General features: G+C 42.3%; 1 protein-coding gene across 11 annotated transcripts in view; it reads left to right on the top strand.

Annotated features, from left to right (window-relative positions):
- The first annotated feature begins 7,945 nt into the window (after nucleotides 1–7,945).
- The window catches only part of LOC131256043 (uncharacterized), a 35,385-nt gene continuing 21,519 nt past the window's right edge, over nucleotides 7,946–21,811 (top strand). For 8 of the 11 annotated variants that reach the window (XR_009176572.1, XR_009176570.1, XR_009176564.1 and 5 more), the window contains exon 1: nucleotides 15,237–15,374. Coding sequence is in view for 3 of the 11 variants with exons in the window: in XM_058257047.1 (XP_058113030.1) it covers nucleotides 8,111–8,704 (594 nt within the window). In the remaining 8 variants the exon portion in view is untranslated. Of the gene's footprint in view, nucleotides 8,705–15,236; nucleotides 15,375–21,811 lie in introns of those variants that run through there. The other 3 variants (XM_058257047.1, XM_058257049.1, XM_058257048.1) reach the window with 1 other exon arrangement.

The raw sequence follows: 21,811 nt of genomic DNA, 5'->3' as shown, positions 1-21,811 counted from the left end.
TACATGGTCTGTCAAATCTAGGCTTAATCCTATATGGGGCATGATGTAATTGAACATCAGGCACATCCAGATGAAAGAAATTCATTTTAAATATGGAAAAATTGCCCTTCAAAATGGGAACCATAAATCAGTATAACTTTTGATCTAGTTACGAGATGTGGGACTATGATTTTTTTGCTGCAATGGGCCATCCAGGGTCAATCAACCCTATAAGCAAGTCTTGTTACTCCATTTCGTAAGAAAATAACTCATTTCAATTCAAAATTATAATTTTAGAGAAAAAAATTTACTTACCATTTCTAGTAAGTTTTAAGTTGGACGTATATTTTTCATTTTAGAATTTTAACATATGATGTTATATTAAAGTTTGATTCTTATCATATCAGGAATCATTCAGTAAAAATAAATTAAAATTTTTTATTTTTAGTAAATTATACTATTTTGGACAAATTTAAATTCAGTCGAATTAAGACTGTTAATTAAAGTTTGAATTTTATTATTTAAAGCATTGTGGATTAAAAAAACTACATTATGGATTCAATGTCTTAATCGCTCGAGTAATATGGTGAACTTATTTGTTGTTATTTCACACTCTTCCCTATGTCGCAAAGCATGTTCAAGAGTAGCTTGGTTGAGTCCATACTCAACTCAGTCCATGTAACGCCCCGAAATTCAAGGGTCGAGTAGGAACTCGGCTTTCAAATTCCTGACTGCCACGTATGCCCTAATAGGCCTTGTATGCATATGAATGTAAAGTATCATATGGGCAATAGAGAAGTAAACTAAGCATAAAGTATCATTAAACCATATAGAAAATTAAGTGTTGCTAATAAGGTGAATATCTAAACATAAATCCAAACATCCGAAATATCATCCATCAGGGACTTAGTTTTATTCATACAGTAATTCCAAAAAGACTAGGGCCCTGGCCCAATCCCACGATCACCAACCGATCTAAAAAGACCCGCCAAAAGTCTAGAAGTATGCCCGCTCCTCCTCGTCATCCACACCGACATCTTCCATCGCGTTTAGCTCCAGTGTCTCTGCATTTATGCCAAATTCTGGTTGGTGTTTTAAAATACCGTCTCAGAGTGGGAGTGAGTAGCTAACTCAGTGGTACCATTAACAATAAATTATACAGATTATCATACATAATAGTAAATTCAGTGAACAACATATATCATAGAATCCTAGATACTCTGGTTAATGCAATACATGATTTAATGACATGATGCATGCCTCTCACCACCAACACTCTCTTAAGCGACAATATCTAACGATCGCGAATGACCAATACTCCTTCAATGCGACCTCGACTATTGAATCACCAAAGTAAATAATGTAATGTCGTGTAAATGTTAACCAAGTTGATTAATTAGGTTCATTCATCCAGCAGGTTGGGGAAACCAAGATACCCTTGTCGGAAAACATTGTCTTAATCTGATCGCGCAACTCTAATGGCCGTAGCCGTATGACTCTCATGATCCTTAGCCCTCGTGGGTTCGTCAACCCATAACTCTTAAGCTTATACGAAATCAATCGGGACTTCAAAGTTCTGCTCGTGGTTACTACAGGGAGGTCGTCACCCCAGATAGGCCGACAGCACGAGCACGATGTCTCATACCATCGTCTCCGGCTCAGTAGTCCACTATGGGGAGGCTCATCACCCCAGCGTAGGCCGACAACACAGGCATATTGTCTCATACCACCATCATTGGCTTATGAGTCTTGTGGGCCGTAAATCATGGTTAATAGTGGGCGCAAGGGTCACAAGGTATCTCAGGTTCAACCAGGCGTATACAATCGTGGTTAACATTTAAGGATGGTCAATCAATGGGCTAATATGCCCTCATAAGATGAATCACAGACTGTACGACCTGAGAACGACGTCGCGTGTAGTACAACTACGATTGACAAGTCGCGGTTCAACTAGTCGGGCTAAACTTGCCCATGGGCTAACCCAATGGAAAGGTTGCCCCAAGGATTTCGGTTGATCGGCCGATCCATAAGGGAACATGTGCACAGGTAGATAACATATATTCAAAAATTTCAGGGACAATTTCACAAGTGACAAGCATAATTCAGCATTCTAGGCATGTGGACAGCAACATGCTAAACTCCGCCAAAACATCTGCATGTGAAGAGTTAACATTACAATTTCAGCAGGAATTAGAGATCAGGATCAACATGTTCCAACAATTTAGCAAAGACGGACAGCCATACACCCATTCACAACAATTTAATTCGCATGCGCCAATATGAATCATACAATTCAGCAAGGTAATGGAAGCTAAGCACAACAATTTCAGCAAATCGACAGGTAGGCAAATTATGCATCCAATCTGCACCTAGCAATTGCATGTGATGAAATTTAAGATACTAAATTAACAATATATTTAGGGAATTGCACATGTGATTCCTAACAGACCAACAAACCGACATTCATAAATCTGGGAGCTCTCGGGGCCCCTCTCCCAATTTTAGGGGAAAACATATGTCTATGTTTCAAATAAAGAAGTTCCAAAAATTCAGCAACATGCAAGCACATACACCACTCACATTCACTAAGGTCTACGTTAGGCACAATAATTGGCCACCTAAAGGTAATGGTCTGCACCTATGTCGACTGGAAGCTTTTGCAGTCGCTTTAACGGTGTTGGGTTCGCAAACTTGACGTGTTGGGGTCCTGCGTTACATGAAAATTGTGGTAAGGTGCATACATGAGACTTGTTGCTAGAGAAAGATGGATTGGAGTTTGAATCTTACCTTGGATTGGACGTAACTTGTTTTTACAGCAATCGGGTCGGGGTTTCCGACAATGTAGGGGTGTGGGTGTAGAGAATTTCAATCCTCAAGCACACATACACTACATAACTCTCCCTCTCCTTCTCTCTACTCTGCTCTGCTCTACTCTCCTCTCTCTCTCTCTCACTCTCTCTCTCTCCTCTCTCTTAGTCGTTGAAGTTTTAGTGGAAATGAGAGAGAGAGAGGCTTAAGAGCTTATATACCCATAAAATTTGCTCAGTTGGCCTTGGGTTCTGTTAATTGCTTCAAACGGCCCTGTGGGACCCATTTATGGATGTTGGGGTTGCCCTGATGGCCCCCTGGCCCATCTAATTTTATGAGATAGGTGCCCCATGGCCCGATGAAGGGTTGTGCAAAGTTTGACGGCAAACGGATGCGGGGTTTTGTCGCAATGGTCCGATTTATGATCAACGGTCATCAATCCTTAATCAATGGTCAGATTTTGTGGGCAAGCACAGGGAAATATCTTCAGCCTTCGGTGGGAATTTAGAAGAGATCCGACGACTGAAATGTCCTGATTCATTGACTCGAGTAACGGGGCCAATTGATTTAAAATTTCAGATTTTTATTCGCAAGTGGGGCGACTTGCGCTTTCCAAGTGCCGACTGGACGACACAATTTGTCCATTTCCGGGTGTCGTTCGAGTTTGTAGTCCGCGATGGACCACAAGCCCAATGAGGCCCACGGCCTCCCCAAGTTTTGAAATTTTTTGTCCTACCTTGGGTGGTGCACGGTTCGTATAGACAGTCGCCAAGTGCAATTGGACTGACCGGCTTTACGGCCCGCGTTCGGCCCAAACGTTAGTGGTTTAATCTGGATTAATTTACCAGTAATAAATTCATATGTGTAATCGGATCATATGGTCTTGCGCCAATTCACACGTGGATGCCTCATAACACTATTCCGATAGGGCTGAGTGTTATCGTCCATCTTTCATAGAGACGCATAATCCAATTAACACCTCTGAGCCAAGTGGTGTTATGTCCCCACGCAATCTGCAATCTGAGTCCTTTTTTCAGAAAATGCAGCATCATTATTAAAATGCATATCATGGTCTTTTGACCCGCAGGGCCGGCCCCAATTCTCTCCTGTCCAAGTCTGGTCATGACTCACCTGAGTTTGGGTTACTGAGTCCGAATGAGTCGGCTATGATTTGACGAGTTGGCAATCCTACTTGGAATTGCTGTGAATTTGGAAAGCAACTACCAAAAATCCTGGTAGCAGTTCCATTTTAATGAGCCAAACGAACGATTCAAAAGCCATAGTCGATGCATAGAAGGGTCTGTTTCTTCAGTGTGAGCCATCCAAGGGTTAGACTTATTAGATGACAGTCGGATTCACTTCCCTATGGTGTGGCCCACCTATGTTGCCGATCAGGCTCAGTTCCGTCCCCTTAACCTAATATTGACGGGCACACATGATGGATGGAGTGGATGTCACACACACAATACGACAGGCCCAATGGAGCTCAGGTGTTAACGGTTGCTGTTGGGAGCTCATGCACTAAAAACCCATGGGTCCACCATGTGTGTGTTGGAAATACACGCTGTCCATCATTTGCACGGCTTACATTAGGAGGTGACCAAAATAAGGCCGATCGAAAGCCTGGAGTGGGCCACACTGTTGGAGAAAGTACGGATGGGGAAGCCTACTAGTGAAATCTTCATGGGCCCACCAGATTTTTAAATCACGAAGATATTTGCTTTTTTCCTCCGTCTTGGTGGGCATTGCCTTGTTAGGTGATTGGATGGCATATGCACATCACCGTGGGCCTAACAACTTTTCCATTATTTGCATTCCCATCTCCACTTTTTCCTGCAGTGTGGCTCACTTGAGTTTTTAAACCGCCTTTTTAAACATGAGTCGAGAAAATGAAGAAAAAGGCATGTCATACACATGTCACAGCAAAAAAAAAAACTTTCGGTTGCGTGGGCTCCTCATTGCCATGGTAAGAAATTAATGTGGAGACGGCTGTAGTGATCACAGGTTGAGTAGCGAGACTCGGTACTGAAGTGGGAAGCGGATTGGCTGATGTACCACAAACCAGCTATATAGCTGTTGTAGGTACGTGTCGTGCGTGGTCAAGCACGGATGCTCCTCGAGCCTGGGGTTGTACGAACAGTTCAAAGGAGATCAAAGTTACATGAGCCCCACAGTGATGTATTTATTATATCCATACTGTTCACCTATGTTGGAGATCATTTTAAGCATTATCCAAAAAATAATAATATCCAAAGATCATTTGGACCACGCCACAAATAACAGCAGAAATAATAATTTACACCATTAAATAATTCATAGGGCCCACCATAACATTTATTTTCCATCCAACCTGTTCATAAGGTCACAGAGACTTGAATTAAGAGGAATAACAAATTTCATATTGATCCAAAACTTTTGTGACCCCCAAAAGGGTTTCAATGGTAGAAGTTCAATCCCCCACTGCTTTTTGCAGTGTGGTCCACTTGATAGTTATATCTGTATTAAGACTTAAGAATAGCTCACCAAATGGATGAATAGTTTGGATATAGGACATACCTCATGATCAGATCCACTGCTGATGTCAATACAACATATATAGTCAGTGTGATGTACACTAGCCAATCTGCTTCCCTCAAGTGAAGTCACCAAGTTCCGTAGGCCCCACCCTGATGTATGTTTTGTATCCACACCTTCCATCCATCTGGAGAGACCATTTTTGGGCAATATCTAAAGAATAAGTTAAATCCAAAGCTCCAGTGGTGGGGACAGTGATGCCCACCATTAAAAACTTCTAAAGGCAGATCCAGCTGATATTTGTGTTTTCCTTATTTTGTCTTTTTTAACTTTTGAATAGGTTGGATTTCAAATAAACATTATGGTGGGCCTTAGGATAGTTTCAACGGGGAGAGTCACTCTCCCCATTGTGTTATGTGATCGGGTCCACTACTGCTTTTTATCTACCCTATTCTATGGCTCATGCCCTAAAATGATATCTCAAAATGGATGGACGGTGTGGATACAACACATGCACCTCAGTGCGCCCCACAGAACTTGGTGACGTCACTTCAGTAGTCACTCGCTGCTAAACCTGTCAGTATCTAATCGGCATCCGGAGTGGTCTTGTAGAGGAATCCTGGCCGCAGATTTTGCTCGCAGTCTAGAGCCAATGGAAAAATGCCGTGTGTGTGCGTACAAGCACGGGACTTACTGTGAAAGAGTAAAATGGTTATTTCATATAAAGAATATTTGATTTTTCATTAACACGCACATCACACTTTTTCATTGATAATTGATTGGGTATGGCTGATGCCTTGCTACACTCAGGAGTGTGGACATATAGTTTAGGATTATCAATGGGCTGGACTCAGGCATGAAAATTTAAAATTTTGAATAGGCCAGCATGATGATGGCTTAGCTCAAAACAGTTCAAAATCCAAACCGAGACCTCCTCCAGGCTTGGCCTGCTGTCAGCCTCTCTCGCTTGGATAGTTGGTATGCGAATAATGATAAGCTTTAGTCTCTCATTAAGGTCAGCAGATAAATCATAGAGTTCTGTACCAGTAAAGTTTTTCAAAACGGCACGCGTTTTACTAATAGGCTTTTCAGCCAGCTGAAAAACATATGCGCAGCTGTTGCTTGCTGGCTGCTTCAAAACCGTGCTCAGTTGGATCCATTTAATCCTTGCATGTTTTGCCCGGTAACTTAGATTAACTTGACCGGTGACCTCAGGGAGTGACTCAGTGTACTGAACTGAACCAAGTGTGGCCTAATCGGAGTCGACTTGGATGAGTTACTTATCCCAATCTCAGAATACTTGGCCTGAAACTTTCCTTCGAGGGCTATGATGGAGGGGCTGTCAATGGACCATCTGTCCAAGACCTGCCCAAACTGGCCCACAAAATAAGAAATAGGCTCGACCGAAGCTTGCGATGGGCCAAAGATATATCAGCCGAGCCTCCATTCACCTATTATTGTGCAAGATCCAGGTTGTTCATTAGGTGGGTCCCACCATGTACCATGGCCCAAAAATCAGTCCCATCCAACTGCGCGGTGGGCTATACATATTTACAAAGAAATAGAACATGTAAAATACATATATGTGAATGTGCGTGATGGGCTGTTGAGAGCATAAGCCCAGCCAGATTAATAAATGCTCTGGCCTGAGGCCTGATATGCTACTCAAGCCCAACCCAAAGTGGGCCAGCCCAGTCCATTAACGGCCCATATGAGAGAATCGAACCATGGGAGCATACTTTGGCCAGAAACTAAGTTGGTCGGTTCATCATCGGATGAGAAAATGGTAGGTGAGAAAAAAGTGACCAATGACCACATTCATCATACACTGCGGCCCACTTGATGAGCGGCCCAGATTATCTTTTGGCCAGGGAGTGTGCCTCACATGATGAGTGTGGCATGCATCAGACGGGTCACGAAAGCCTCAGTGACCCTGTCTAGCCGTTGTGGGGCCCACCTTGATGTAAATATTTTATATCCACTCAGTTCATCCGTTTTTCCAACTCATTTTAAGGCATGATCCGAAAAATGAACCTGATCGAAATCACAAGTGGACCACACCACAGGAAACAGTGGGGTAATGACAACGACCGTTGAAATCTTCCTAGGGCGCATTTATTTGCCATCCAACCAGTTGATAAGGTCGCACTGACCTAGATGAAGTGAAAACACAAATGTTAGATTGATCCAAAATTTTTGTGGTCCCCAGGAAGTTTTTGATGGTGGTCATTTAATATCCACTGTTTCATCTGGTGTGGTCCAATTGAACGTTGGATCTGCTTAATTTTTTGGTTCATGCACTAAAGTGAGATTGAAAAACGTATGAACGGCGTGGATAAAATATATAGATCACGGTGGACCCCACAGACCCCAGCCAATCGGCTTCCCTTGGTAACCTGGGCACAAAAAGGCAAAAGACAATGCTGATGTCATTGGCCTTTCATTTTGTCCTCTGCGCCTTCTCCGGGGGCAGAAACGTTTTCCAACGGTCATATTCGAGTTGGAGATTCAAATATGACCGTTGCATGGTATCCTATCCGAAAATCACAGATCCCTACGTATTTCAAATATGACCGTTGGAGATTTCGGCGCTTTTCCGCACTTCAAATACATGCACACCCCCTTGACTTTCTCCCAACATCAGCTCTCAAAATCAAAACAGTCTCTCACTGTCACTGAATTTTTCATTTTCATTTTCTTTTTTGTGGCTGCCTTTTGTATTTTAAGTTCCTAGCAATCTCCAAATTCCTCAGGAAAATTTGAGCATCCTCAACCGAAAATCTTCATCTTCTTCCTGATTTCTATCTCAATGGCGGAATGCAGAGACACCCACATCGTCGAAATCCCCGTTGACGAAGAGCACCAACCACAGAACCTCTCTGCCATGAACACCCTTTCTGCAATTCATCACCACCCATTAAAGCAAATCTCTGAAAGTCCAGGCCATCTTCTCCTCTTCAAGCTCTGGCAACGAGAAGAAGATCTCTTCGCCCGCCGGATTGCCATTAAAGAAACCCGTTTAGACAACATCAAACGCGAAGTTTTCCAATTGTGCTGTTTCTTCTTCGCCTTCCATGGACTCTACCTCACCCTTCTCTTCACATCTTCAATCCAATCTCATGATCAGACTTGCCGGAAATGGTGGGCCCCATCTTGTGTATCAATTTTCACTTCATTCGTTCTAATTCTTTCTGTTCAGTTGAAGCTTTTCAGGTATACGAAGGTGTCCGCGCAATTGCAAAAGGAGAGAAGTGACAACCGAGCGCTGGTCAGGTGTATCCAAGAGCTGAGAATGAAAGGGTCGAGCTTCGATCTATCGAAGGAGCCGCAGACTACAAAGAGGATGAAGAGTTCAAGTGTAGAAATCAAATGGAAGCCGCTGAGATGGTTTTCTCAGAATCTGGTTAGCATTTTTCTAGTCTGCTTTACGGGTATGATTTTTCCGTTTTCCAAATTCATTCTCTGTGGTTAGCAATCTTGGGTTTCTTGAAGTAAACTGCTCGTGGGACCATCCATGGTGGTGAATTCGAATCAGCCCAAGCCATTTTCCTAGTGAATTTGGATCGAGACTCGTCTGAGTCAACTCAAACTCGGTCGGACCTGATCCTGCTCAACACCCCCAGTCAGACCAATTTACCCCAAATCAGGCGAGTCGCAACTCAATTCGAGACCATTGGTTCGAGCCGAGTCACCAAGTCTTGAATCTATGCTATTGTTGTGGGTAAAATTGGACTGATCGAGAGACTCAGCTCGGCTGAGAAGGCTGGGAAGAGACCGGCTCGAGATACCGACCTCAACCCTCGCAAACAACCCAGGCGCAAGAACGATAAGGAACGATAATCTTGGTTGCCTGGCCGATCTCTTCCCTATCTCGACCAAGCGAACATGGATGTCAACCGAACTCGACCTCAACCTCTGCTGTCGACCAAGCGGCGACCACAAGCACTCACCTCGACTGTCGAGCTGAGGCCTCGCATCGACTCCGGATGACAACTTCGCCTCCCAACCTCAACCATCCGTTCCAGAGTTATCAGCCTCAAACAGTGACTCAGAGGTCGGCCTCAGCTATCAAACACGATCTCCTCGGATACCGACCACCGCAGGTTGTTTCACATTCGGAAAGGATGTAGGGAGGGCCTGAAGAGAGTATAAATAAAAACCTTACCTACGGAGAAAGGTACGCACATATACCCCAACCCAACTGGACCCATTAAGCCTTAAATCTAACTTAAGCATCGGAGGGTCCCCGGCTACAACCAGGGCCCCCATTGTCCCCATTGTCATTTGATTTTTACAGGTACACAGCGGTGCAGCAGCGGACGACCAGATTTCAGCATCAACAGCTATAAGGGTAGCAATGGGCCAACTTGGGTTATTGTTTTGAATGGCCCAACTTTTTATCTGGCCCCACTCCCAAAATCTCCCACACCGACTTGGACAATGGGAACAAATCCAATGGCACATGATCTGGTGGTCAAGTCAGTCTGGATAACCAGCTTATTTGTAAGTGGGGCCCACCATGGATGATGGCCCATGAATCCTAAAAGATTGAACATTCTTTTAGTTGCTCAATCTCTGATTGATTTATCAATGTTTGATATTCCGAATTCTCATTACTAGTAGAGTCAAAAGAATCTCTGGGCTTGATTTATTTTCTTGAATGAAAATAAATCTTGTGAAAATCATATTGAATATTTTACGATGCATTACATTCTTTTTTTATTATGATAAGTGAGGCCCATGGTATAGTATTAATGATTTACATGAGTTGACTCGAACCTGGTCCGACCCATCTGACTCAATGCCACAGTTCACCCTGATGAGTCAACCGCCGGACTGTCTGTGTATGGTAAGATCATTCCACATGATTCAGTGCCTGCTTGTCTGAAAATTAATAAAAGTTGATTAGATTTTAATTACGATTCCAGTTGAATTCGAGTACTAATAACACCGTCGAAATTCTTAGTAGTGTGAGTGTAGAGAGAAGGATTCTATTAAGTTTTTTTTATTGTTTTCCTTTAAACTTATTTTTAGAAAAATTTCCCAAGCTTTTAGTTTGGAAAAAACAATTCTCATATGGCCAAACACTGGGAAAAGTTGAGACTTCCTTCTGGAAAGGATAAAGAAGAAGAAGAAAAACCATTACCCAACCCTCTTCCCCTATCAAAGAAGCAGCAGCCAAGTTCAACAACAATAGCCCAGTTACCAACAAAGATCGTGCTCATGTTGTGGTGCAAGATAATTTCACTAATATCTGCCCAGTTACCAACAAAGATCGTGCTCGTGTTGTGGTGCAAGATAATTTCACTAATATCTGCCTCCATTCAAAAAAGATCGTGCTAGTGTTGTGGTGCAAGATAATTTCACTAATATCTGCCTCCATTCAATTGGAAAACAGATAGGAAAAAAACAAAGATCGTGCTCAAAGATCGTGCTCATGTTTGAAAAAAACAAACCATTCAAACAGCTACCAAAGCCATCACCATCATCATCATCTTCATCCAATATTATATCTAACATCAATCTATTCATCCTCCAATGTTCATTCTAGAACATACACCCAAAGTCAATCTATTCACAAAGATGATCTTATCTTCGCTTTCCCTAGAGGCTACGGTGTCCTTTCTAACTTTCAGGCAGAGGCTAAGACGGTGGTCGACTGGCTGAACCTTTGTGTGGACCAAGGCCTTTGAAGTGAAAAGTGACTCGAAAGCGATTGTGGACCTTCTATCCAAGTTCGACAACGCCCCGTGAAACGTATTCTATTGGACAAAGAGGGATCTCAGTTACATTCGGGGAAGCATCTCGGTTACTTTCTCCCACACCTTCAGGGAGGCCAATAGAGTTGCCGATGATTTGGCCCGAATGGGCAGCGAAGAGCAACGAGACAGGGATTTTTTTCTGGGTTGCCGACCTCTCCCCCATTTGTCTCCAAGTCCAACAACGCCCTGTGAAACGTATTCTATTGGACGAAGAGGATCTTGGTTACATTCGGGGTAGCATCTCGGAGAACGATCGATCACATTCGGGGAAGCATCTCGGTTACTTTCTCTCACACCTTCAAGGAGGCCAATAGAGTTGACGATGATTTGGCCCGAATGGGCAGCAAAGAGCAACGGGACGGATTTTTTCCAGGTTGCCGACCTCCCCCATTTGTCTCGTGGAGAGTTCCTCCTCGACGGAACAGGGATTGGCTCAGTTAGGGACTCTAGTCCCTTCTCCCTCATATCCTAGCTTAGAATCATCCTTTTGCACCCTCCTCTCCTTTTTTGTTATCGAGGGGCATCATCTGTATCTCCTTTGTAAAGTTCCCTACAGATGAAATATAACACTTCTTTTTACAAAAAAAAAAAGAGTCCAATTCAGGCCTCCTAACTCAAACCAAGAATTTGGTTGAGGCTCTCCTAATTACTGAAATCTACCAACCTCAATTAAGATAATTTCACTAATATCTGCCTCCATTCAATCGGAAAACAGATACGAAAAAACAAACTATTCAAACAGCTACCAAAGCTTCCAACATCAGATATATCCTCCAATGTTCATTCCAAAACATACACCGAAAGTCCAATTCGAGCTTCCTAACCCAAACCAAGAAGTTGTTGAGGCCCATTTCAGAAGAGAACCAGATGATTCACAACCAACCAGATGATTCACAATCTACCAATAATCCATCTTCCGAAGAAGGAAAATCCCTGTCCCGAGAGATTAACAAATTCGAAGGAAATCAAATCCATGACTGGGAATCTTGACAGTTTCTTTGAATACAAACCACAGTGAAGGAGTTGATGGTGCAATTGTTACATGGTTGGTGGTATGCCCATCATAGATGAAAGTGGTGACATTATTGGAAATCATCACTCTTGTTCACCAAATTCCTCAACACTTCGTAGGTAAGATTGAGGACATTTTTGAGAAAAACAAGGAACAACTGATATTGTGACATTGTCTTTCACTACAAGAAAGCCTTTTTTGGCTTCAATTGTAACCTTGGTTCAAAAAAATTAGGATGTGCTTTTTTGGCATCGTTTGTAAATGAATTGAGGTTAAAAAGTTCATTTTTTGCCTTGGTTGGTAAGAAACTAAGGCAAAAAAGTCTGCCCTTTTGCCTCATTTGATGAGAAATTGAGGCCAAAAGTCTGCCATTTTTCTTCGGTTGGTGAGAAACTAAGGCCAAAAGTCATCCATTTTGCCTCAGTTGGTGAGACGCTGTGGTAAAAAAAGTTTGTCATTTTGCCTCAATTGGTGAGAAATTGAGGCCAAAACTCCGTCATTTTGCCTCAGTTGGTGAGAAACTAAAGCAAAAAAGTCTGCCATTTTGCCTCGATTAGTGAAAATTGAGGCCAAAAAACCCTTTTGCTTCGGTTGATGAGAAATTGAGGCAAAAAATTTGCTATTTTGCCTCTGTTGGTGAGAAACTGAAGCCAAAATTTGCCCCTTTGCCTCAGTTGGTGAGAAATTGAGGCCAAAAGTCTGCCTTTTTACCTCGGTCGGTGAGAAACTGAGGCTAAAAGTTTACTATTTTGCCTCGGTTGATGAAAAATTGAGGCTAAAAGTCTGCCCTGCCTTGGTCAGTGAGAAACTGGGGCCAAAAGTCTTCCTTTCTGCCTTGGTCGGTAAGTAACTAAGGCCAAAAGTCTCCCTTTTGCCTCGGTTGTTGAGAATTGAGGTCAAAAGTTTGCACTTTTTGCCTCGTTTGGTGAGAATTGAGGCTAAAAAGTCTATTCTTTTGCCTTAATTGGTGAGCAACTGAGGCCAAAAGTCTGCCCTTTTGCCTCGGTTTGTGAGCGACTGAGGCCAAAAGTCTACCCTTTTGCCTTAGTCAGTGACCGAGGCAAAAGGGCAAACTTTTGGCTTGAGTTGCTCATCAATCGAAACAAAAGGGCTATTATTTTGCCTCAGTGTTAAGAAAGTAAAGCTACAAGTTATTTTTTTAACCTCGATTACATAGGAACTGAGGCTAAAGGTCTACCATCTAAACCATAGTTATCAACCACACTATCTTAGTGTGCACGTCATACATGTATGATATCCAGACCGTTCATCCGTCCAGACCTACCGTGGATGGGCCCATTAACGAATCTGATTTAATTAAGCTGATCCCAACCAACAATTAGAATATTTGGCTCTCACCCTCCCCAATGTCCATTTTCGTTCCCTTTAATGTGGTCCACCTGAATTATGCACCACATCCAGATTTGTTGATCTAGATGCGACGCATAATCCATCATAGCTGGAAGGTTAATGTGTCGATCGTACCATCTATCTACATAATCCATCATAGGTGGACCATTTGAAAAATTTATACCTATCATAACATTCCAAATATCATTCTATCCACATCATCATTGTGAATGGTGTCTGTTCACTGATTTTGTTTTAACATTTCTTAGATGGTCACTGATCAGGTCATGTAGAATGGAATTTTTAGATCTTTTCCATTCATCGGAGGGAAAACTAGATGGATGAACCAAATTAGAAATGGCATGCCACGTGTACCATAGATATTGCTCTATCGTATTCCTCAGTTGGTGAGAAACTGAAGCAAAAAAGTCTGTTATTTTGCCTTGATTAGTGAATATTGAGGCCAAAAACCCTTTTGCTTCAGTTGATGAGAAACTGAGGCCAAAAGTTTGCTATTTTGCCTCGGTTGGTGAGAAACTGAAGTCAAAATCTGCCCCTTTTGCCTCGGTTGGTGAGAAACTGGGGCCAAAAATCTGTCTTTTTACCTCGGTCGGTGAGAAACTGAGGCTAAAAGTTTGCTATTTTGCCTCGGTTGGTGGAAAACTGAGGCTAAAAGTTTGCCCTGCCTTGGTTAGTGAGAAACTGAAGCAAAAAATCTTCCCTTCTGCCTTGGTCGGTAAGTAACTAAGGCCAAAAGTCTCCCTTTTGCCTCGGTTGTTGAGAATTAAGGTCAAAAGTTTGCACTTTTTGCCTTAGTTGGTGAGAATTGAGGCTAAAAAGTTGATTCTTTTGCCTTAATTGGTGAGCAACTGAGGCCAAAAGTCTGCCTTTTTGCCTTGGTTTGTGAGCAACTGAGGCCAAAAGTCTACCCTTTTGCCTCAGCCAATGATCGAGGCAAAATGACAAACTTTTGGCTTCAGTTACTCATCAATTGAAACAAAAAGGGCTATTATTTTGCCTCAGTGTTAAGAAAGTAAAACTACACGTTATCCTTTTAGCCTCGATTACATTGGAACCGAGGCTAAAAGACTACCATCTAAACCATAGTTATCAACCACACCATCTTAGTGTGCACGTCATACAAGTATGATATTCAGACCATTCATTCGTCCAAACCTTCAGTGGATGGGCCCATTAACAAATCTGATTTAATTAAGCTAATCCCAACCAACAATAAGAATATTTGGCTATCACCCTCCCCAATGTCCATTATAATTCTCTTTAATGTGGTCCACCTGAATTATGCATCACATCCAGATTGTCGGTCTAGATAGGATGCATAATCGATCATAGCTGGAAGGTTAATGCGTCGATCGGACCATCTATCTACATAATCCATCATAGGTGGACCATTTGAAAAATTTATACCTATCATAACATTCCAAATATCATTCTATCCACATCATCACGGTGAATGGTGTCTGTTCACTGATTTTGTTTTAACATTTCTTAGATGGTCACTGATCAGGTCATGTAGAATGGAATTTTCAGATCTTTTCCATCCATCGGAGGGAAAACTAGATGGACGAACCAAATTAGAAATGGCATGCCACATGTACAGTAGATATTGCTTTACCGTATTCCTATGCCCACAGTATAAAAGGCTGACCTTCCCTCTTCGACTCAGTTGCAAAGAGGAAGGAAAGGAAGAGAAAAATAAAAATAGAATCCCCATTTTTATTTCCGTCTTCTCTTCTTTTCCGAATTCGAGAAAACTACCCTCCGCTGCAAGAACTCGAAATCGAGCGATCCAATGGCTCGAGTCGAAGATCTCGAGGCGAAAATCTTCTCAAATTCCTCCTTCCTTCCGTTCATCTTCTTCTGATCCTCCGTTCTCCGTTCCGATCCGATTGGAGAATCAGCGTCCCCAGGAAAAAATCTGATCTGAGGTGAATTTTCTTGATTGCTTTCGTCTTTTAATCTCTGCTTGTTTTTTTGCATTGATTTTCTGCGTCGGATTCGATGTTTCTCTGTTTCGAATGATATTAGTTACCGCCATTTTCTCAGATTTCTCAATTGTAGAAGTTCTACCAAATTTCCCTTTTGTGCCTTTTCTTTTGTATTGATTCTGATGGTAGGACTGAGTAATAGATCAGAACAAAAGAAAACCACAGTTTTTTTTTTTTTTTGGGTGAGAAAATGTAGTTTGTGCTGATATGTAAATTGAAATGTATCTGTGAAAGTCGAGCTGACTAGATTGATGCATATAGTTAGATGCATGTATTATGATATGAGCCCAAATTTCTGGTTCGAATTTATGGTGATAATGATACCTAATTCGTAGTTGGAATTTTATGAAATTTTTTGTCAAGAATTAGGAGCAGAAATGTTTAGAAATTTTCTGATTGACGGACTGAATTTGGAAAAAGGCTCCGATTGGGATCAAACACAAGCATTTTGATTGGGGCCCATTGCTTAGTGATCAACTGTGTTGATCTGATGGGACCCACCATAGATTGGCCATACCTAGATTTCTCCCTGATCTGATCCTAGCCATTTGATAGCCATGAGTAGGGACCCCAAATCCAGCCTTATTTACCTAAACCATATTTCTCATTCCATTCCAAACTATAACAAACCTTTCTACACTAATAACAACCCAGTGGCGGTGGGGGAGGGGTTGATCATGCTGGGGTGCTATTAGGTTGAACCACAGTCCAATACTTTCTGTTTCGATGCGAGTATGGTGTCATAAAGATTTAGGGTTTCAAATCTGCTATGACAAAATTCAGATTCAGACCATTCCAATTCCTACTTCTGCATGTGGATTTCTGGTGGGATTTAAATCCAGAAGCATAAGCCCAAATCTAGTCTGTTGTGTACCAAAACCAGATATTCAACATCCTGTTGTATTAGATGCCATACTTCCTAAAGGATTCTTGTCTCAGACCATTCCAATTCGCATGTGGATTTCTGGTGGGATTTATCCAGAAGCATAAGCCCAAATCTAGTCTGTTGTGTACCAAAACTAGATATTCAACATCCTGTTGTATTAGATGCCATACTTCCTAAAGGATTCTTGTCTCAAATCTGCTGCACAAAAATCCAGATTTCTAGTTGCCATTTTCTGCTGCTGAGCTTAAGATTCAGATTCTGAATTTTGCAACTTTGTGTAAGTTTTGGATCCATGTTTGAAGATTATAGATCTAGAAATAGAACCTGCAATCTGGTTGCATCACCATGTCCAAGTTGCATGGGCGTCTTCAAATTTATTACTCTGAAGCCTTATAAATTGGTAAAGAAATCACACCTAAACCCAGTTCCATCTGGCTGAACCTAATCTCCACCGCCAATAGTGATCTCTGCCTAGATCACTTCATCACATATGTTGAAAGGAACATGGAACTCCTCACGGTTCCTTCTCCCAGTGACAGTGGAGAATCGTCCGATTCAGATGCTTGAAGTGTTATGAGAGCAACCAACGCATGTAAAGGTTGCTTTCGCAATCACTCTCATGAATAGTCTCCAATAGTCTCACATGTCACTTTCGAAGCCATCGCTTTCCCAGGTGTCGTTGTCTTAGGCACTCTCTTAAGCCTTCTCCAGCAAGAGCTCCAAGTGTCCCCACAGGTCACTATCAAGTACTCTACGTGGATACCTTCTACATGCCTCACCCAGGCCCAAGCATTCACTTCTCCAACAACTGTCTCTAGCAACTGCTACGTAGGACTAACGTGTCCTCTGAAGAGTTCTTTGTCCCAAGCAGCAGACGCCAAGCGTCACCCTCTTCGCTCATCCATCTTTGCAGTCGCCAACGCGTGTCCCACGCCTCCTGCAAAGAAGAGAGCAATCCCGAGACGATAAGAATTTTGCAAATTGAAGGACTCCTTGGTGTCCGCCACAGTGTGCATTCTCCCTCTATAAATAGATGCTTTCCCTTCAGTTGTCTTCAGCTGAGGAGCCAAGGATGAGGTCTTTTCCAGACAAAGAGGAGCCAAGGAAAGAGTGAGAAATGGTAAGGTCAGGGAAAATTTGTATAGAGATGGGATGAGTGATTTTATCAACACTCCCATTTGCGGCTTTGAAGAATTGGGAATGTGGGTGCCAGACACTTTTTGGTAGAATGGTTGGATTCAGGATGGAGAGGGTAGCACCATTTTGTGGCTCTGAAGAATTGGGAATGTGGGTGCCGGACACTTTCTGGTAGAATGGTCGGATTCAGGATGGAGATGGTAGCACCGATGTCAGCGAGGGCAATGACCGGGATAGGTAGCGAAGAAGGATGGCAGATAAGTTCAACTCGAACAAGGGGAGTTGGACTAACTGCTGTGATCGAGGGCAGAGTAACAACCTCAAAAATGTTGTCGACAATGTCGACATCTGGAACATCGTGCTGGTCGTCCTCTGATTCAGAAGTATAATCAGAGTGACTGGTGTTCTCCTCCTGAGCAACATATGTAATTGCTCTGATGGCTAGAATAGCTGAGGGATCATATTCGTCACACAGAGAATAGAGTGACTCAAGATCATCATCTTTATGAGGAAGGAGAGCAAATGCCTTCTCGATTTGCTTGACATAAGGCAGGGGAAAGAAAGACAGCTAGGAAGACAAGCTGATCTGAAAGGGCCAGCCCGAGCCAAGGACTAACAAGAAAGAGGAGAGACCGAGATGTGATTACATACCTACTCGGTGCCTGAGTGCATGTGCAAGCACAACGAAGCCCGTTTTTCTTAATTTAGTAAAAAACGAGACTTTCACAGGTCCAATAGGAGCTCATCGAACTGAACTTGTAGAGTGAGACCGGTGCTCAATATGGTTCATTTCAATGCTTTTTCTCTCGGTATGCTTCACCGCATCCCTGTACTCACCTTGGTACGGTTCTTTGCTCGGCGCTTAGCTCATTTTTTGACCTCAGATATCAAACCTTAGGGCATTACTCAGAGAAAGACAAAACCAAACTAAACAAACAAGCTCGGCTGGCTCATCAATGGTTCGCAGGAGGAGTGCTGCTGAAATTTCAGCTCGAAGGTTGAGTTGAGTCCGTGACCATCTTTGAATCCTCTCCTGTTAAGGGGAGGTGCTGTCAGACTTCTAACTCGACCCGTTTTACCTCCTCAAAGTCACATTTAAGGGTGATTAGAGAGCTGAGATTCGAGTTTCCACCTCGCAAAGGTGTCAGGTTTCGTTGAGATTTCCGCAACGGAGAATCCATCGACGCTCGAGTGCAAAGGCAGAAGGGACTTCCGTGACAAGTAGCGTGTCAGTCTCGAGTGTCCGCCATGTAAAAATCAGGTGAACCTTCAGGGATATCGCTTCATCGAAACCGAATGTCCTGGCTTTTCCGCTTTTTCGTATCGCGTCCCCCAGACCCATTTCCTGCTCCGGTGATCTTAGCAGCTTGGCGGTGTACCCCCTATTTGGATCCATTGCCGAAGAAATCGTTAAAGGCAACTGGCCGACCCCGGCAACGAGAGGCTTCCAGAGCGACAGTTGAATATCTTTCAGCGAGGCGGGGCCCTTCAAGCACGCTTTGTTTTTTAACAGATTTTGAAGTTTGGACAGTGGGTTGATCCACTGTCGTGTATGAGAGAGTGGACTACTTGCAATCATCTCCGCCTTCAGCGCCTTCGGAAAGCGCCGTCTTACATTAGGATGGGGAGTCGGGGTCGAACAACTAGGCTTACTACTACTACTACTATAATCTGGACGGTGGAAAAACGGCATTCGAACTAATGGATGATTTGATGGGAATGTGGTGAAATTGGTCATAATACTGTCTTTTCTGGTTTTTCTGGAGCAAAGCTGCTCTGCTCTGGGTCACTTGTTTGTTGTTGGTAGACTCAGTGATTACTGAGAAATGAAATGATTGGGAGGGAGCCCCAACACATGAATTTTGACCAGCGGATCCTTCTGAAGAATGGTTTGAGCCTTGGTGCGAAACTCCATATTTTTTGGAAACTGAACTAATTGCCCCATGTGTCTCTTAAGAGGTATAAGCAAACCTCCTAAGATATATATGGTACGACTCCATGCTTCGCCTTTTTTAGTTTGAAGTGTACCCCTGCCCATGAGGTTAATGCTCGAAATAAGAAAGCGCAGAAAGATAGACTTTTTGGGTTCCCGATTGGTTGATGGGAAGCCTAGTGACGCAGGACAGCCCTAATTATGATGCATGCTCATGGACACAATTAAACAGTGGAAATAAAATGAATAAATGATTTAAAATTCTAACAGTAATCATCATAACTGAGAAAATCATAAAAGAGACATGCAATGGAGCGGGCCATCACCACAACCATGGATTATGGAATTCAATTACTACTTAGGTTGGATCCGGCGAGGGATGAGACCTCCCGATCTTGCATGGTTACACCCAATCGATCAACGAAGATTACTAGTCCGAAGAACCAAGAAGTTTCTCGGATTAGAGATTTGAGAATTTGGGGGTTTAGGGTTTAGATCGGTTCTCAAGATTTTGATCGAAGAAGGATTAGCCAAAACTGGAAAATAGAAGGAAGAAAATTATTACCTTGAAGAAGTTGGAGGGGCACAAGAAGAAATTAGGAGAAGAAGATCAAGGGAAGAGAAGAAGCACCATTAGAGAGAAGAGAGGAAGGAGGCAACCAAAGGGTTTGCTTTTCATTAATCAATAGTTAAAAATTTGAATTTAGGGCTTTAGCCCACTTAAATAAGCAAATAAAGACAAAATTGCTAAAATACCCTTATGATAAGCAAATAAAGACATAATTACTAAAAGACCTCTAACTAAGTCAAAAATGCGCAAATAACATAAGTACGGGAAAGTTTGGGCGCTCGGCCTTATTTCTCCAATCTTCCTTCACATGTGTTTTCCCTGAGTGGGGTCTTTTATATGTCCAATCACATGTGAAAGAAGATTGGAGAAAGAAGGCCGAGCGCCCAAACTTTCCCGTACTTATGTTATTTGTGCGTTTTTGACTTAGTTAGGGGTCTTTTATATGTCAAATCACATGTGAAAGAAGATTGGAGAAAGAAGGCCGAGCGCCCAAACTTTCCCGTACTTATGTTATTTGCGCGTTTTTGACTTAGTTAGGAGTCTTTTAGTAATTTTATGTCTTTATTTGCTTATCATAGGGGTATTTTAGTAATTTTATGTCTTTATTTGCTTATTTAAGTGGGCTAAAGCCCTAAACTCGAATTTTTAACTATTGATTAATGAAAAGCAAACCCTTTGGTTGCCTCCTTCCTCTCTTCTCTCTAATGGTGCTTCTTCTCTTCCCTTGATCTTCTTCTCCTAATTTCTTCTTGTGCCCCTCCAACTTCTTCAAGGTAATAATTTTCTTCATTCTATTTTCCAGTTTTGGCTAATCCTTCTTCGATCAAAATCTTGAGAACCGATCTAAACCATAAACCCCCAAATTCTCAAATCCCTAATCCGAGAAACTTCTTGGTTCTTCGGACTAGTGATCTTCGTTGATCGATTGGGTGTGACCATGCAAGATCGGGAGGTCTCATCCCTCGCCGGATCCAACCCAAGTAGTAATTGAATTCCATAATCCATGGTTGTGGTGATGGCCCGCTCCATTGCATATCTCCTTTATGATTTTCTCAGTTATGATGATTACTGTTAGAATTTTAGATCATTTATTCCTTTTATTTCCGCTGTTTAATTGTGTCCATGAGCATGCATCATAATTAGGGCTGTCCTGCGTCAAATTTGGTATCAAAGCCTAGGCTTGCATGGTTTTTGTCTAGATTGAGTTATCAAATTAGGGTTTTGATTTTTAGGTTTAACTTAGGAAAGTTCTAGGTTTAGAAAGTTTTCAATTTTAGAAACTTTCCAATTTTAGAAAGTTCCTAATCTGGAAAATTTCCAGATTTGAGTTGTTTCCTGTTTCAACTTAATTGTGTCAGTTCATAGTAGTTTTGCATTCATCGCATTCATCTTGAAAGTCATTTGACGCAGGACAGCCCTAATTATGATGCATCCTCATGGACACAATTAAACAGCGGAAATAAAAGGAATAAATGATCTAAAATTCTAACAGTAATCATCATAACTGAGAAAATCATAAAGGAGACAAGCAATGGAGCGGGCCATCACCACAACCATGGATTATGGAATTCAATTACTACTTGGGTTGGATCCGGCGAGGGATGAGACCTCCTGATCTTGCATGGTCACAGCCAATCGATCAATGAAGATCACTAGTCCAAAGAACCAAGAAGTTTCTCGGATTAGGGATTTGAGAATTTGGGGGTTTAGGGTTTAGATCGGTTCTCAAGATTTTGATCGAAGAAGGATTAGCCAAAACTGGAAAATAGAATGAAGAAAATTATTACCTTGAAGAAGTTGGAGGGGCACAAGAAGAAATTAGGAGAAGAAGATCAAGGGAAGAGAAGAAG

Source organism: Magnolia sinica, chromosome 9 (assembly GCF_029962835.1).
Source record: "Magnolia sinica isolate HGM2019 chromosome 9, MsV1, whole genome shotgun sequence".
Taxonomy (NCBI): Eukaryota; Viridiplantae; Streptophyta; class Magnoliopsida; order Magnoliales; family Magnoliaceae; genus Magnolia; species Magnolia sinica.
This window is presented reverse-complemented; position numbering and strand designations above follow the sequence as displayed.